This window comes from Bidens hawaiensis, unplaced genomic scaffold (assembly GCF_021521415.1).
Source record: "Bidens hawaiensis isolate Kalapana, Puna unplaced genomic scaffold, B.hawaiensis_p1.1 tig00016270_1, whole genome shotgun sequence".
In the NCBI taxonomy this organism is placed as follows: Eukaryota; Viridiplantae; Streptophyta; class Magnoliopsida; order Asterales; family Asteraceae; genus Bidens; species Bidens hawaiensis.
The window spans coordinates 104,243-122,813 of record NW_027492488.1 but is presented as its reverse complement, the minus strand read 5'-3'; the positions used below and the strand labels follow the sequence as shown (position 1 = coordinate 122,813).

At 36.6% G+C, this 18,571-nt stretch overlaps 1 protein-coding gene and 1 pseudogene across 1 annotated transcript; one reads left to right on the top strand and one right to left on the bottom strand.

Moving 5' to 3' along the window:
* The first annotated feature begins 4,077 nt into the window (after window positions 1-4,077).
* On the top strand, window positions 4,078-5,464 carry LOC143551146 (uncharacterized). The gene is made up of 5 exons (XM_077041648.1): window positions 4,078-4,270; window positions 4,525-4,591; window positions 4,680-4,728; window positions 5,037-5,081; window positions 5,168-5,464. Exons 1-5 carry the CDS (start codon window positions 4,079-4,081, stop codon window positions 5,232-5,234), a joined length of 420 nt encoding a protein of 139 aa, XP_076897763.1. The 5' UTR covers window position 4,078; the 3' UTR covers window positions 5,235-5,464.
* A 152-nt stretch (window positions 5,465-5,616) lies between these two features.
* LOC143551155 (uncharacterized) lies at window positions 5,617-7,898 on the bottom strand (annotated as a pseudogene).
* Window positions 7,899-18,571: the final 10,673 nt, after the last annotated feature.

Sequence of the window (18,571 nt, the reverse complement as noted above, 5' to 3'; positions counted from 1 at the left end):
AAAGAGAAATGTATTTAATATGAGAGAGAGGAGAGAAAATTTTGTAATGATCAATATAGTGATGACATGTAGCATTTAGAAAGCTTTATTTATTAAACTAGTTTTTATCCCCCGTATTACGGGGGTTGTTTTATATTGTTTTTTCTAATATTTATTTATTTTTTCAATTTATTTTTTTTATTGTATGAAAGTTAATAATATACTTATGGTTTGATGATAAATTGTTTCACAAATAAATGAGATGTTATAACCCGATTTAAAAGCTATATGGTTTTGATGAGACCTAAGACTCGTTTATTTTTTTTATTATAAAATTGGTTTTTTAATTATAAATAATATTTCATGAAAGTTAATAATGTACTTATGGTTTGATGAGACTCAAGACCCGTTTATTTTTTTTACTATCAAATTGGTTTTTTAATTTAAATAATAAGGGCAATTTCATATATACCCTTACAAATATTGAAAATATCATATATACCCATGCAAAACTAAAAAATATCGTATATGCCCTTACAAAGTTATTAATATATCATATATACCCAATTCGTTAAAAAATTTAAAAAATGACCATATTACTCTAGTTTGATTAGATGCAATATAAGGTTTTACAGTGTAGACCATTCGATGCGATAAATCTTCGAATGGTTTGCAATTTTGAAGAAGTGACGAGAGACGATTTAGTTGTCATTAAAGGTGAAAACGTCAATTAAAATAAAAATAATAACACAGGATATACACACATTATGTAATATAAAAGGGTAGAATGGTCTATTCGTTAAAATGGACATATATGAACGTTAAAGTTTTTGAAAAATAACGTTAAGATGATCATTTATTAAGTTATTATTAATTTTAATAGGGGTATATATGATACTTAATTGTGTTTATAAGGGCATATATGATATATTAGTTATTTTGTAAGGGTATATATGAAATTAATCCTAAATAATATATATATCTTTTTTAAAATAAATAAGATATTAATTTTTATTATATCCTATTTTATAGGAATTTTATATCAATAATTTGGTGAGAATAATTTTTAATTTAATGAGATGTTATAACTTGTTTAAGGAATATCTGGGTTTGGTAAGACCCATATCCATGAATTTGGGTCAAATGCATGAGATGCCACCATTTAAAAATCAAGCGAATCTGGTGACTCCAAAAAAAGATGGAGCGACCACATCGTGACACGTAAAATTTTTATGTCTTCGTTTATATATATTATAGATAGTATAGAAGAGAATTTTTTTTTTATTTACATTTTATTTTTATCTTAAAAATAAGTTATGTCTATTTTTCTAACAGTTTATATCCTTTGCAAACTTAAGAATTACAAATGTTTAGGACCATAGACTTTGAGTGTGACATTTTTCTTCGCAACAAATGTTTTTTTAATCGGAATAACGTATGATAAAATTTTAAACTATAATAAGGCTATAAATATAAAACATTTATGAGTATCATGAATGAATTGATACTAAATGACGAAATGAAAACACATAAATTTGATTAATATTGAATAACTCTCCATATATTATCGAGTAAATATAACTCAATAACCTCTATTACACGTAACTTGTGTCTCTTTTTTCCCACTCTTATTAAACCACTAGCCTAACAAGAAATCCTAATGAACGCTAACTTGATCATTAAGACATTACATATTTCAATTACAATACAATTAGAATACATATTGTAATTATGAAACATAACCAACCGTAACCTGCTTGTTAATATCGTCTCTTAAGTTCATTGATTTGCACCTTTGGTGTCCTGAATTACAAATAGAGCGACACTTAAATGTTCTAGAAAATAATTTTGTTGTCTTGATCAACGTTCAATGATTTTGCTTGACTAAAAAAGTTCGTTGTCTTTTTCTTATAATTAGTTTTCATCCCTTAGGCTATATGTAATGGGCGATGAATATGGGCGATTTTCGGCGACTTGGGGCGCAAACACCCCCCCCCCCCTCCGACGATTTGTGGGGCGATAGGTGGGGGGGGGGGGGGGGAGGGCGCCAACTATTTCTCACCTGCTTCCCTTTTGATTTTATTATTATTATAATTGATTGTGATATATATATAGCTACAATATCATTACACCCCAAAAACAAAAACATACTCTTTGCTGACTGGGCGTCACATAACGTAAATCGTCTCATTTTATAGCCCCTCCAGTATACATAGCCTTATTTTTCTTTCAGCCATAAAGGGGTTATATACTGCTTTTAGTTAAATGCTTTTATCAATAAATACTTTTACGCTCTGTTTTTGAGTTTTTTTAAAGGAGGAAAGGAAAGGAAAACTAAGGATAGTTAAAAAATGAGTGTTCTTGAGTTTTTTTTAGGATGGAAAGGAAATGAGTAGGAGGAGTTAAGAGGGATTAAATTAATGTATTTTTCCAATAAGTTATCCTCCCAAAAATAGGATGATTACTAAGGATAACATAATTATCATTTCCTTTCCTTTAATTTCCTTCAAACTCAAGAACACACCTAGTTAAAAAAATATCATTCCCTTCCCTTTCTTTACTTTTCTCTCTCCTTTTCTTTTCTTTCCTTGGTTAAAAAACCTCAAAAACAAGGCGTAAAGTTTTGGGCAGTCTACCAAAATCACGCAAATGTATCATCCACTTAGCTATAAAACATAAAGATAGAAAACCTTTTGTTTGTTTTTGCCTTTTGTTTTATGATGGTAATTTTGAGTATGTTAGTAACTTTTGGTACATGTATAAAGCGATAATGATGATGATAGTTGTCAAATGATATTGGGTATACTTACATTTTACTCAAATGATCTTTGAGTAACGTACAAATGAAATTTGTAAAATCATGACAATTTGCAGTTTTTATTAATCATATTACTTATCAATAAATACAACGTATTACTTGAAAACATGGTCAATTACATGAAAACCACATAATAGTAGGTTGGGTTTAGGTTTCACGTTTTCTTGTTACTTTTTGGACAAACATGTGTATACATCTAGATAAATTGGTCAGGCCCATATCATCATGTCAGGTTAGCGAGTTGCTACGTTTATATTTTATTAAGTTTATGAGAGGATATTTTATTTTATAACTTAAAAATGTTGATATATTATCTCAAAACTTAAAAATAAAAAAAATAAATTAGTGTCGGGTTTTATCGTTTAAACTTTAAAGTTAAATGCTTAACAACATTTAAGCCAATTATGAGAGAGCTTTTTTTAACCTAAACGAACCGTATTCATATTAACTCACTAATACACTTTTGTGATTGGGATGATAGTTAAGATTAATATAAACTTTTCATTAGGAATTGGGTTCAATTCATCAACTGATAAACACGACTAGTTTAACCCCCTAAATAAGACCCTTCGAGTTTTTATGAAATCCAAGCAATATAAAAGGTAAAGAGACGGTGTTGTGGGTCGCTTGCTTTTTATGTTATGCAATGAAGTGTATATTATATAATTTTATGAATCCAAACAATAGGTTATGTTTACACTTATCTGTTACTACTATAAATTTCTCATTATTTTCGATTATCGGTATCTTACTACTAGTAGTTTTAGTACTTTTTCTGTTTTCATTCTTTGATGCACACTTTGTAGATCGATTGTTGCTAATCAGACGATGGGACATGAACTAGCGATTAATCAACGTCTAGTCAGGTTTTACAACCATACCTAAGAACATTCACATCCCACTCTCTATATACTATCTATCTGTAGATTTTAGAAAAATAATTTAAAGAACACATCCAAAAAATCACGTCATCCCATAATCTATAACAAGAGAACAATTTAGAGGAAAAAAGATAACCCTCTATTTATAGAGACTAAAATCCAAACCTTTATAGTTTCTCGCTTCACAGTTAAATAAATGGGTTGGTTCAATTACGATGGGTTTGAAATTATCTTTAACTAAAACTGATCCGCATTTGACGGGTTTTAAACTCTCATTAAACCAACTCGTCAGATATCGGTTAAAATTAGTTCGGGTATTCCTTTTAATTCCTCACCCCTAATTAATTATTATTGTGTAATATTAATTTTCCTTACATTCAACAACCTCAGAAGAGAGACAATGGAAGCAACGAATTCAGAAACCCTAGATCACAATCACCATGAAATTGAAGAAGAAGATGAGAGGGATCGAAGTAGAAAGAGTGAAAAGGATGTATTAAAAGCAGCGGTGGAGGTGGTTGAGCGTGACTCCGTCGCCATTTCCCACAGCTTCATCTCTCTATTCGCATCCCTCCGTCAAGCTCTCCACCAGGTTCAATTCTCTTCGTCTCCGTTGATGTTTTATTTAACCTTAGTTCTACACTTGCCATTGTATGCAGCCTGTAATTCCAATCAATTCAATTCAGTTGAAGCTATAATTAACTGAAATTTGGGGCTAATATTGTGGATCTAGGGTTTTGCTTTACTGGCTGTTATATATGTATAAATAAAGTGTAGTTTGATTTATTAGCTTGCTTACAGGATAGATACCTATTGACTTACTGAGTTTGTTTGTGTATGTTGTAGGCCACCAGCCGTTCGGTTGATCACGTCCAATGCTTTAATGATGCTGCTGGTCGTCTTCAAGAAGCTGGTACTAATTCACATCATATTGCATTCACTTCGATATACAAACCTTGATACTAGATTACTGTTAATCACTATATTACAATACCTTGCAGCACTAGATACTGCAACAAAGGGGAATCTATACATAAACTCGTGTCTCAGGTTGTGCTCCATTTTATGGTTCTGTCATTTTATGCTTTAATGACCATCTTCATGAGCCATCATACTTAGTTTTTTAATTAAAAACAAACCATGATTATTGCAAATGGAACCACGGTTTTGTAAGAAAACGCCCAATTTTGGACAAATGTGGGAATGTAAATTGAAAAATCGTATACACTTCGGTCCTGGATATCATTTCCTGCAAAGTGTAACGTTTTCTATGAAACAAAAAAGCCAAGTATGACGGTTTTTGATAGTTAATTAGTCATTCATATAGCTCTTGATTTTATGAAACGCGACTGCTGCAGATTGAATGAGGAAATGAAAGGCATTGATACCCTAGCTATGCGACTGTATCCTTTTTGTCTCAAGTTTACATGTGTCTGAATGAATGCTATTCACAATATTATGAACTAGATTTTTCTTGACCCTTGTTCAGAAAAGTGTTGCGCAGAAACGTTGATGCTTTGGATACTGCTGTGAATAGCCTTGTTCGCCTTCATTAATGTATTCAACTTTAGTGATAAGGCGAGGCTTGTATTGATGCTTTTTATACCACTGTGAATAGCCTCATACGCCTGCATTAATGTTCACTTGTTTAATGTATTTATCTTTAGTGATTAAGGTGACGCTTGTATTGATCTAAGCTGTTTAAAACAGACATGTTTTCGTCACGGTGGTTTTGTAACAGCATTTATGTTTCTTGTTTTGTGTTTTATGTTTAAGAAAAAGCCCTAGTAATCAAACCTTTTAGTATCAAAATAAGAAGAAAATGATTGTGATTATATAAAAGAAAAGTCAACCATAAAATGTTATCATATCCCTAATGACAAAATCCATTATCTGCACCAAAAACCTTTCTAGTTTCACACGCCAAGATGTTTACTTTTATGTAAAGTCAATCATATAATACACTAAGAATCGTTCCCATTCAATTGTTGACGGCGGCTTGGATGTAATGTCCAGACAAACTCGGTTCACCCCGCAAACACTGTTGCAAATTTTTCTTGACACATCATCCAAAAACTTATGTTCAAAATGGTACCTGACAATCCAAAATGTTGTTATATGTCAAATTAACACCAGCATATTCAGAATGTGATGCTTGTCACTTGAAATTCAAAACATTATATACCTAAATAACATTTCAACCTAACCAGTGGCAGTGATGCAAACTAGCTGAACCAGACCATGAACAAACAGATACAAAAACATGTGCTCACCAGTCAGCAGTCATGCTGTCTTGACTTGTGACAGCTCCAAGTGCAACAGCATTAGAACGAGTCCTCTGATCTCCTTGAACACCAGTTGTTTTTATCGGTAAAAACACTTCAAAAGCCTACCATGTTTCATCATAAATCCCAGCCTCCTTTATCGCTTCAATAAATATTTATCCACCTAATTCACCACAAAACATAACTTGTGAGAAAACATAAAAAAATTAAACTTAAAACCTAGTCATATTCTTGTGTCACATCACCCGGAATTCTCACCGCAAGCCCGGGCCCGGGAACGGATGTCGCTTCAAAAACACCACCGGAACATCTAATATCTTCCCAAGCTTGCGTACCTTTACAATACTAACAAAAGAAAATGTTTGTTAATCGTTGTATATGTCTAAAAGTATGAAAGAATTTTTATAAAAGTTTCATTGTTACATGAATCCCATCCTTGAATAGAAGCTTAAGTGGTTCAATAAGCTTCAGCTTCATATCTTTAGGAAGCCCACCGACATTATGATGCATTCTACCACTTCCAGGTGGATGGCACGATTCGATTACATCCGGTTACAAAGTTCCTTGAACCAAATAAGGCGGTTTATTTCCCAGCTTTTTCTCCAGATCATGAGAAAACGCATCAAAAACCAATATAAACTCCTTCCCAATAATCTTCCTCTTTCTCTCGGGATCGGTTACACCTTTCAACTCGTTAAGAAACTGCACTGTTGCATCAACACACGTAACCGGAAGATGAAGAAGCCATTCAAACGTTCTCATCACTCGTTCTTGCTCTTTGTATCTGTAACAGTTAACAAAACCCATTCATCATATTTACATTGTCAAACAAATGCTGCCAAAAGTCAAATTTAAAGTCAATCTTGCGTTAACAAACCGTTATTGACAAAGATACAGTGCAGCCTATCACCAATGGCTTTGTGAACAAGAGTGGCTGCAACAGTGGAGTCTACACCACCGGATAATGCACATATAATGTGATCATCTGGGCACACCATCGATTTGATCACTTTTATTTCTTCCTCCATTACATCTTCCATCTTCCACCCCGCAAATATTAAAAAGATAATGGCGCAATAAATCTATACAAAAGAGTTACCATGGTTTTACTAAATCTTGGGTTGGTTGGTTTTTTCGGGAATGGAAATATGACTAACCATAACCGATCACTAACTTCGGTTTTGAGAAAAAAAAAGAAGTCTAAACTGACCCATCGGGTTTACGTTAGGTTCAGTTATATGGGTTCGATTATCTGTTTTCAAAATCGCAAAAACTGAATTTCCGCTTTCAGTTCAATTCAAGTCCAAAAAACCGACTCAAATGAACCTATACACACCATAACCATAACCATAACCATAACCATAACCATAACCACTTACACATTTTCAATAAACAATAACCAATACTGCGAAAATGTATATCCTAATCCAACATACCTCCGGGTGATACTGCAGCCCGGTTAACCGGATTCTCCACTGCCGCAATCCCACCCTGTTCACTCCTCAGTCACCATGACGAGGAGGTTAAGGGCTATGGTTTTTGAAAGTTGGCGGGAATGCACTAATGTTAGTCGTTGATAAGTTGGTGTGTTTTGGATGTTGGCTTGAATTGCACTAAACATTCTTCAACCCTCTCATAAGTTAATCTAGCTGACTGATCATTCTGATATGGTTACGGCTGGTGTGTCTTCTTTAATCAACTTTAACCAAAATCAAACCAAACTGAACTGAGTCTTATATGTATGCGTTTATCCAAATTTTATATCTCATATTTTGTGGTGGGGGCATTAAACGTCAAGTTAAAGCGTCACATCATTGTCATGTAGATAGTGAGACTTTAACTAACACACCCTTTTGACACTGCGTTGTGGTTTAAAGCCACGTTATCATGTTGAAGCTCCATCATTTCCTTGTTAACGCATTTGAGCCCACACATTTTTCTCCTTTACCGGCTCATTAATGTGCCACCCTTTATCGCCCAAGCCTTAATAACCCTGCACGGTATGTGTGGCATTAAGTAAAAGCAATTGAAGGTTGTAATCTTTTCTGATCTATTATTCACAATCAAAGGCCCTATATATAGGGAAGAATACAACCGTGAAAGAAGGAAAAGATATACACATAATTATATAATGATTATCTCTAAATAACAAACACTATCTATTCCTAAAATATAGAAATATTATCGGCTGCTAAGACACCCCCTCAGTTTGAGCGGGCGGAGGACAGACGCTCAAGCTAGACCGAAATGACTGGAATAGTTCCCGAGATAATCCTTTGGTGAAAATATCCACATACTGCAAAGTGGAAGGGACATGAAGAACTCTGATATGTCCAAGTCGAACCTTCTCTCGAACGAAGTGTATATCTATCTCTATGCGTTTTGTTCGTTGATGTTGAACCGGATTATTGGACAAATAAACTGCTGAAACATTGTCACAAAACACTATAGATGCATGCTGCAATGGATTATGAAGTTCGAGAAGTAAATTTCGAATCCACTACGTTTCAGCAATTGCATTAGCGACACCTCGATACTCGGCCTCTGCACTGTATCGTGAGACTGTAGGTTGTCTTTTAGCAGACCATGAAATAAGATTGACACCAAGGAAAACACAATAACCCGATGTAGAACGTCTTGAATCCGGACATCCACCCCAATTAGCATCAGAATAAGCAACTATATTATGTGAGCCTGACTTAACAATGCGTAAACCATAGTCGATGGTGCCTTGTAAATAACGGATTATGCGCTCATAAACGCAACGTGAGGCTCTCGAGGCTCATGCATAAAGAGGCAAACCTGTTGAACTGCATATGACAAATCTGGCCGAGTGAAAGTTAAGTACTGCAAAAGCACCCGCAAGACTGCGATACAAGGTCGGGTCAGAGAACAAGGGACCATCAGTTGCACTAAGCTTAGAAGAGAGATCAACAGGTGTAGCACATGGTTTGCAAGATGACATAGACGCGTGGGCAATTATGTCCTTAGCATACTGGCCTGAGACAAGAATATACCGTGTTTCTGCTGAGTAACCTTGATCCCCAAAAAATGATGTAAACGGCCTAAATCCGTCATGGCGAACTCTCGTGAGAGTGTGCCAATAATGTCGTTCAAAAGACGATCATTAGATGTTGTAAGAACAATATCATCGACATATAACAATAAATAAGCAATATTCGAAGCATCCTGATGATAAACGAATAGAGACTGGTCGCGTGTGCTACTACGAAACCCTTTGGATGTGATAAAATTTGCAAAACGGGTGTACCAAGCCCGTGGAGCCTGTTTTAGACCATACAACGATTTCTTCAGGCGGCAAACATGATTAGGAAACCGTTTATCATAGAAACCCGGTGGTTGATGCATAAAGACCGTCTCATTTAGTTCCCCTTGTAGAAAAGCATTATTGACATCAAGTTGATGAATAGATCAAGCCCGTGACACAGCCAAGGACAAAACTGTACGAATAGTGGCAGGTTTGACCACAGGACTAAAAGTTTCATCACAATCCACACCGACCGTTTGAGAATTACCATTAACCACTAACCGTGCTTTATAACGTTCCAATGTCCCATCTGATTTAAATTTGTGCCTAAATAACCACATGCATCGGATAACAGGGTGATCGTGTGGTCGGGGAACGAGTTCCCATGTTTCATTATCCTGTAAAGCCGAATACTCGGTTTGCATAGCATGCAACCAATTTGGATCAGTTAGAGCTTTGGCATAAGAGGTGGGAACAGGTGAGAGAGAGGTGGTGTGGTGTATGGAGGATAGGTTGGCACGGGATTTGGATCTTGTTGTCATCGGGTGTTGGTTTAAAGTGGAAGTGGTAGGTTGGGTAGTGGAATGGGCCGGGGTAGGAACAGTGTGAGGTAATGGGCCAGGGGATGGGATGGGCTGTGGTATTGGTACCGGACGGGGTCTGCGGGAATAGGTGAACGTGTACGGGGCAGTAGCAGGGTGGGCCGGGTGGACTGGTAGGTCGGAGATGGGTGTTTGGACCGGTTGGTTAGGTTGGGCCTGTTGGGCTTGGGGGGCGGTCTATGGAAAGTGAATCCGGGTGGTGTAGGGTCATCCAAAAAATTGTAGGATGAGGGTGAGTGAGGAATAGTGTATGGAAACACATGCTCATCAAACGTCACGTGGCGTGAAATGTGGACCTTGCCTGTAGTAGGGTCAAAGCAAAGGTAGCCACGAAAGTCGGGTGGATACCCGAGAAAAATACAGCGCACGGATGTAACATCCTAAATATTCTAATAATAAATAGAGAATGTTGCGTTAAATTGTCGCGCGTTTAATGTTACTAATTAACGTCTAATGAGGAAAAGATCATGGACTTGGACTAATTAAGATGGATTAAAGGAAATGGGCCTTAGGTCCATGGGCTTTAAGGGATATAAATATCCCCTAAACCAACCTTAAACCCTAAACCATCATTCATTTCCATCTTATTCTCTAACACGCTCCAAAACACACACACACCGCCATACACGGCCGCGAGAGAGAGAGAGAGAGAGAGAACGGGACTCGAGTCCAAAATCAAGCCAACCATTATTAGACCTTCGATATACGAGCTAGATACGAGATAACCAAGCAAACCGCGACCACACCGAACGCGTAAAGGTATGCCTTTTACCTTCAAGTTTACGTTTTTAGGATCGGTTAGCTTTGAAACTTAAACATAAAGTAAATCGGGTCTAAATGAAACGTAAAGTAACAAACTTGATGTTGGAAATGAACTTGACAAACCTATGGCTATGTACGGCGACTTGTTATTAAACGTTTTAAGCCGAAAGCTCCAAACTTTATGTCTTTCCGGGCTAAGTTTTACCCGAACTAGGCCATGGGAATGATCGCGGAGTTAGTTAACGTAATATCCAAGAAATTCTCGATGAAATAAGGGTGATTTTGGTGATTAAGTTTGAACAGAGACGGCGGCTGGGCAACTTCGCCTGCAAGCCATAACTTCGCCTTCATGCAAGTTCGCTTGCAAGCAAGTTCGCCTAGCTGATAACTTCGCCTAAGGCCAAGTTCGCCTAGCTGATAACTTCGCCTAAGGCCAAGTTCGCCTAGCTGATAACTTCGCCTAAGGCCAAGTTCGCCTAACTGATAACTTCGCCTGGTGATAAGTTCGCCCATGATAACTTCGTCTGGCATATGTTCGCCTAGGGTTAACTTCGCCGATCACTAACTTCGCTTATTGTTAAGTTCGCTTAATGATAAGTTCGCTCGACCCCAGCCAGGGGCTCTGCCCCTTGGACCTTGCTAGGGGCTGCCGCCCCTAGACCCCGCTGCCAGGGGCGCTGCCCCCGGACCCCTGTTCGTTGTGGGTTATATAAAGATAGAAATACAACATGAGTAGTAGTAGTTAATTGATACATGTAAATATTATACAGTTAGCCGTGCACAGCTCAAGAAGGGAATAACGATTAACGGAGAGCGTAACAGGATTCAGGTGAGTTTCTAGCCCCATTTATGTGTTATGTTTTCGGGGCTGTGTGCATACTCAATATGTTTGTTAATACGCTTATCCTAAGAGATAAGTGTATGCCTTATGTGAATAATGTGAAATGCATGAATGATTGCTTGATGGTACGTGAACGATCTTCGGATATTGCACGTACTGTCAGGTTGTAACGCTATGTATAAGGTAAGTATGATATGTATGCTTATGTGTATGAATGTGATAAAGTTAATAAAAGAAGGAAAGGATGGTTGTATGGTTGTATGGTTACGAAGAGGGTACCGGGCCCTAATAATACTCGAGGTATGATGTATGGTTGTATGGTAACGAAGAGGGAATCGAACCCTACTAATATTCGAGAACTAGGGAACCGAACCCTACTAATATTCGAGGAAAGAGTGTACCGAGCCCTAATAATACTCGAGGAAAGAGGGTACCGAGCCCTAATAATACTCGAGGAAAGAGGGTACCGAGCCCTAATAATACTCGAGGAATGAGAGTACCGAGCCCTAATAATACTCGAGGAATGTAGGGCGTAATGTTCTTTATAACGTAAGATATGAAAGCAAGTTAATACAAAGAAAGTATGAAAGTATGAAAGTATGAATGAAAGAATATAAGTTTATGTGTATTGTATAATGTATGATTAACTAGAACTCACTCAGCGTAGCTGACTTTTAGTATGCACGCAGGTGAGTAGGATGAGCCAGCTCGCTTGAGGAGACACGTGGCACTGAATAAGAGGCTGGCATCTGAAGACTCAAGACGTTTAAGTTTAACGTTTTGTTTATTTTGAAAGTCAAGATGTTGTTTTAAGACAAGATGTGTTTTGTTATGAAATGTTTTATGAAAGTTTTTATATTCCGCGAATGTTTTAATTAACTCTGATATTAGAACTGCGTTTATGAGTAAATCCAACACAAAAGTAGGGCTACCGGTAACGGGGCCTTACAACGGACCTATGGTGTAGTTTATGAGGCTGTGTGGCTGAGGTGTTAGGGTTACAGGCACAGCCGAACACTCGTAAGTGTTCGTAATCCGGGTGACGAAGGTAAAAGGAAAAGGCAGGTGTATAAAAATTAAGCCTTTTGGTTGGTAGGATGTTGTGAAGGTAGGTGGCAGTGTGTAAAGCCTCAACCCAAAACGAAGGAGAGAGATTCGCATGAATTAAAAGGGCCCTAATAATATCATTAAGGCGTCGTATCATGCGTTCTGCCCTACCGTTTTGGGATGATGTTTGGGGGCATGAGAAACGGAAAAGTAAACCGTTTTGATGAGCAAAGTTTTTAAATGCTAAATTGTCAAATTCACCCCCTAAGTCACACTGAAAAGTTTTTATTTTATGGTTAAATTGGGTGAAAATTAATTGATGGAATTTGGCAAATGTGGGAAAGGTTTCAGACTTATATTTTAGGGGGTAAACCCACACGAAGTGTGAGAAGTTGTCAATTAGCACCATGTAATACTTATATCCTGTTTTGCTCGTGATTGGCGAAGTCCATAAATCGCAATGAATAATGTCAAAAGGAGCAAAAGTAAATGTATTCGATAAATGAAAAGGCAATCTTTTACTATTCGAAAGTTGACAAGAATTGCAAAGATGACTTTTGTTCTTATTACATCGAAAATTAAAATTACGATTTAAAATATTTAGAACTTGCGCCCCGGGATGTCCTAGACGATCATGCCATGGTAAGTGGTGGGAAGCAATGAAGGCGGCTTGAGGCGGAAGTTGAGGAGGCGTGAACGTATAGAGAGTCCCGGTGCTATTATGGCGAGAAAGTGTCTTCTTAGTTTTGAGGTCCTTCAAAGAAAAACCAAACGGGTCAAATTCGACAGACACTAGGTTATCACGAGTGAAACGGCTAACATAAATAAGATTTTTAATTATTTGGGGGCTGTAAAGGATATGTGGGAGAATATAGGTGCGGTTTGGTAAGGGGTGAAAGCCCGTACCTGATCCTTTAATTGGTAAAGTCATGCCGTGACCTACCAAAATATTACGACAAACAGGAAAAGAATCAGGGATGTGGATTTTACCTTTTTCGTTGGTGACATGGGTTTCGGCGCCTGTGTCCATAACATCCGAAGTCCAACCCGTGTTTGGAGAGTTAACCTGTAGATTGGCCATGGCAGCAGCTAAATCAGTTGGACACATGGGGTTATAGTTGGGCTGCTGAAATCCAGATGGGTATGGGCTGAACTGGGCCGAAGGAAAAGCTGAATAGTGGGCCTGTGCATCATGCTGTGGGGCTGCTTGCTTGTTTGTCCATTGTGGTTGCTGAGTAGGACAAGGGCATGGTGGGGTTGTCCACCTAGCCCAGTGTGGGAAAGACGGCGGTGTTCCCTGGTACGAGTTCCAAGCCGGCTGTTGTGAGCGGCCCCTTCGATTATACGAGCCACCACGTCCCCGACTGCCACTACGATTGGAAGATGAATACGAATAGTCCTGCTGCTGCTGATTGGGTGCTGCTGATGAATCAGTAGGAGGCGGCGGCGATGGTGCAGTTGCAGCCAAGACGGTGTTCTGGGTTCCTTTTTGGGCTTCAATCCTGATAACTTCATCGTTTAGAATTGTTATGGCCTCGTCCCAATCAACACCCTGCTGATTAATCAAGGAGGCAGTGGTGTTGTATTCGGCCGGAAGACCACGAACAAGCTGAAGGACGAGTCTTGATTCAGAGACGGGCTGATCCACGTCGGCCAATTGGTTAGCTAAATCGGACAGTTGTTGGCAATAATTATCAACCGAGGAACAAGATGTCAATGCGAGGTTACAAAACCTTGTCTCGAGCGCCGCAGTGCGAGCTTTTTTATTACTCAAGAATTTCTTCTCGAGTTTTAACCAAGCCGCTCTGGCTATAGTAGTGTCCATAAGGCGTTTGAGAATATCGTCTGAAACGGTACTGTAGATCCATTGCAAGACCAAGGCGTCGAGTTCTTTCCATTGGTCGTATTCTGGGGAGTTAGCGGCTGGAGGGGCTGAATCGTCTATGTGGTTTTCGACCTTGTAGGCGACAGCATGAAGGCGAAAAAGCTTAACCCATTGCGAATACGTAACCTTAGTTCCGTCCAAAGTCCAGATTTTGGATTGAATATTCGTCACAGAGTAGGCAGGGTGAAGGGGGGCGGGTTTGTTTGACGATTCAGCAGCATCACCATCTTTTGCCATGATGACAGAAACCGAACGAATCCGGTGGGTATTGAAACGAGAAAGAAAAAAAATGGGAAGGAAAATTAAGAATCGATTATGGCTTTGATATCATAAAAGCAATTGAAGGTTGTAATCTTTTCTGATCTATTATTCACAATCAAAGGCCATGTATATAGGGAAGAATACAACCGTGAAAGAAGGAAAAGATATACACATAATTATATAATAATTATTTCTAAATAACAAACACTATCTATTCCTAAAATATAGAAATATTATCGGCTGCTAAGATTAAGGTCGTGCCACGTTAGCTTTGGCGCCCCCTGTTGGAAATATGGACCGGTCCGTTTAAGTCAACGCGGCCGACCGGGTTATGACCCGTAAGAGTTTGTCAAAATAAAAGCATGTTCGAGTTTTGTTTTTGTTTATAATCTTTAACAATATACATAGATATTATGTTGATTAACATTTGAAATTACATATTCTTTTCAATCTTTAACGGACATGGTTTGTTGTTAATTTATGGATTTTTTCACCAAGTATTTTGAAATATATAGTAAAATAATTGTTAATATTTATTTTATAAAAATGTATAAATATAATATAAATAAAATGTATATAAACATATATTAGGGTCAATCAAGATCTTAGTTTTGGAGGGAAAAAAGTTGTGAGGTTTAACCATAAACTGACATGCGTCACAATTATTGTTTAGCCACCAAACGTGTCTTTCACGACTTGTTAGCCTCTAACGCGTCTTTCACGACTTGTTTGGCCTCTTAATTGTTTTTTGTTTTTTATTATTGAATTATTATAATTAATTTTACTCATATTTAATTTTTTTAATAATTTGTAATGTATAAAGTTTTATAAAGTTCCAAATATACCAATGAGGCATGCTTATTTTTATCTGCATATTGGCATAAACGTTACTTAAAGTTGAGCTTAGCCAAATTTTATTAAACATTAATTGAACATTTCGATATAAATTTGACACGGCTCGATTTTGAGTAAAATTTATGACAACATGTAGATAAAAATAAACACGTCTCAACAACATATTCGAGATTATATATAAAATTAGTTATAATAATGTAGTATTAAAAAAAACAGAAGATGGCGAACACATCATGAAAGACGCGTTTGGTGGCTAAACATGTCGTGAAACACGCGTTAAACCAAACATGTCGTGAAAGATGCGTTGAAACCAAACATGTCGGCCAAAACGTGTTTATCAAGGACATTTATGGAAATTTTTATTTATGAGAACAAAAATGAAATATCTCTTTATTGGGTAAAGTTAAAATACAAAGGACAACAAAAATGAGAAGAGTGAGAAAAAATCCAGTCCATTGATATTAGATTTGAATGACTGAGATTAATTTAATAAATAAAAATTGATGAAAAGGGCATTAAAGTAATAACCCATATATGTTGACTTTCTCTCTCCACATGCAAGGCACATGCCAATTTCCCCATCATTTTAAAATGTCCATAACTTTTTCATACGACATTATTTTTTAAATAAAATTCACCATAATATTAAGCGTATTTTTATCTTTAATATGAGTATCATATTGTTATATAAAAATAAAAAAAAATTAATGGGTTTTTTAATTGTGTTTTTTTGTTGTTCATTGTGTCACTGTGTAATATGTTGTTTCCATTATGTTTTACATTTCAAGTCATTGTGTTATATATATTCACCATTGTGTGTTACGTTATAGGCCATTGTATTATACGTATTCACCATTGTGTTTTACGTTTCAAGTTATTGTGTAACATGTATTAATGGCGAAAAAAGACACAATGGTGTGCGAAAAGACACAGTGGCGAAAAAGACAAATGGTGTGCGAAAAGACACAATGACTAAAAAAGACACAATGATAAGCGAAAAGACACAATGGTGTGCGAAAAGACACAATGAAAAAAAGACACAATGATGAAAAAAGACAAAATGATGTGCGAAAAGACACAATAGTGTGCGAAAAGACACAATGAAGAAAAAAGACATAATGACGAAAAAAGACACAATGATAAGCGTAAAGACACAATTGTGTGCGAAAAGACACAATGGTGTGGGAAAAGACACAATGACGAAAAAAGACACAATTATAAGCGAAAAGACACAATTATAAGCGAAAAGACACAATGGTGTGCGAAAAGACACAATGACGAAAAAAAGACACAATGATAAGCGAAAAGACACAATGGTGTGCGAAATGACTCAATGACGAAAAAAAGACACAATGATAAGCGAAAAAACACAATGTTGTGCGAAAAAAGACACAATTATAAGCGAAAAGACACAATGGTGTGCGAAAAGATACAATGATGAAAAAAGACACAATGATAAGCGAAAAGACACAATGGTGTGCGAAAAGACACAATGACGAAAAAAGACACAATGATAAGCGAAAAACACAATGGTGTGCGAAAAGACACAATGGTGTGCGAAAAAAGACACATTTATAAGCGAAAAGACACAATGGTGTGCGAAAAAAGACACAATTATAAGCGAAAAGACACAATGGTGTGCGAAAAGACACAATGGTGTGCGAAAAGACACAATGACGAAAAAAACACAATGATAAGCGAAAAAGACACAATGGTGTGCGAAATGACACAATGACGTGATTTTTGTTTTAAATTTTATATAACAAAAATCATACTCATATTAAAGAAAAAACGCTTGTTATTATGATGATTTTTTTTAAAAAAATATCATACGAAAAAGTTATAAACGTTCTAAAATGATGGGGGTATTAACATGTGTCTTGCATGAGGAGAGAGAAAATGTGTAAAATTACCTCCATACCCTTTTTCTTTTGGTCCCCACTTGACACATATCATTTATTTATGGCTTCTCACACTTCTCATTTTTGTTAGCCTTTATAGAATAACTTGACCCTCTCTTTATTAATATAACATTTATGGAATTTTCCTTTATTATTATTATTATTATATTATTTTATTAGTATTATTTTTCTCTTTGTATGTTGTAGTTCAGATCCAAATTAAAGGTGAAATTGCTTCAACCTAACAATCGTAAAGATTTATACAACAAAAGATGAAACATTTATTTTATTAAGTTGGAACTTAGACCCTGGAGCGAGCACCTAAAAGAGTATCTTAGTTCTGTTTTATATATAACTTATTGTATAAATCAGTTGCTTTTGAACATATCCATCTGTAACTATATCCACGATTGTATATAAGTGATTTGATGAAAAATATATATGATTTTGTTATTATAATATATGAAATTGTGGTGTTTAAGAGTTGAAAAAATTTCCAGTGCTTTTTGGAGCATATAATGAGCAAAGAAATTTATGGGGATGAAAGTGACAACAAATCAACCATTTCATCATTAAGATTTGGTCTTACTAACCACACCTCACACCGCACAAACCATAACATAGAGTGTTATATGTGACGGTATCGTTGACCGTGACTGAGTTGATCGACGTTGTCGATGATTTGATCGACGCAAGTTGTCATTGACTACCAGTGCCATGTATGTAACACGTATAGTACGTACCGTGACGGGTTGTGTAGACGACAAACTGCGAAGATCAAATCAATTATCATTTCGTAACCTATACGCCATGTTTAGATCTTTATGTGGCCTATACGAGAAAAATTGAATTATTCAGCGAGATGCAACATGCCCCCTCTTGTAATATATATTAGCATGAATACATGCAACATGCAACATGCAACATGCAACAAGCATATTCAAACTGTCCGAAACCCCAAGGCAAAAAAATGTCGTGGTTGTTCGACGGTTTTTTTCCGGGGCCGTCGGGGACGAACGAGAAGTCAAATATTCCAGATTTGAGTCATGTGTTGTCGGTGTTTGTAGATTATTCCGGGGAGGCGGCGTTACCAAATTTGAACCAGGTATCGTCACATGTTTATTACGTTTAGCAGTCGTCAGTCATTTTTGAAGTTAGATATGTTAACAATATTTATTGTTCGGAA

Coding starts and splice junctions, on each gene's coding strand:
- LOC143551146 (XM_077041648.1), top strand. CDS start 4,079: ATGGAAGCAACGAATTCAGAAACCCTAGATCACAATCACCATGAAATT. Junction 4,271..4,524: donor TCCGTCAAGCTCTCCACCAG/GTTCAATTCTCT, acceptor TGTATGTTGTAG/GCCACCAGCCGTTCGGTTGA. Junction 5,082..5,167: donor GATACCCTAGCTATGCGACT/GTATCCTTTTTG, acceptor ACCCTTGTTCAG/AAAAGTGTTGCGCAGAAACG.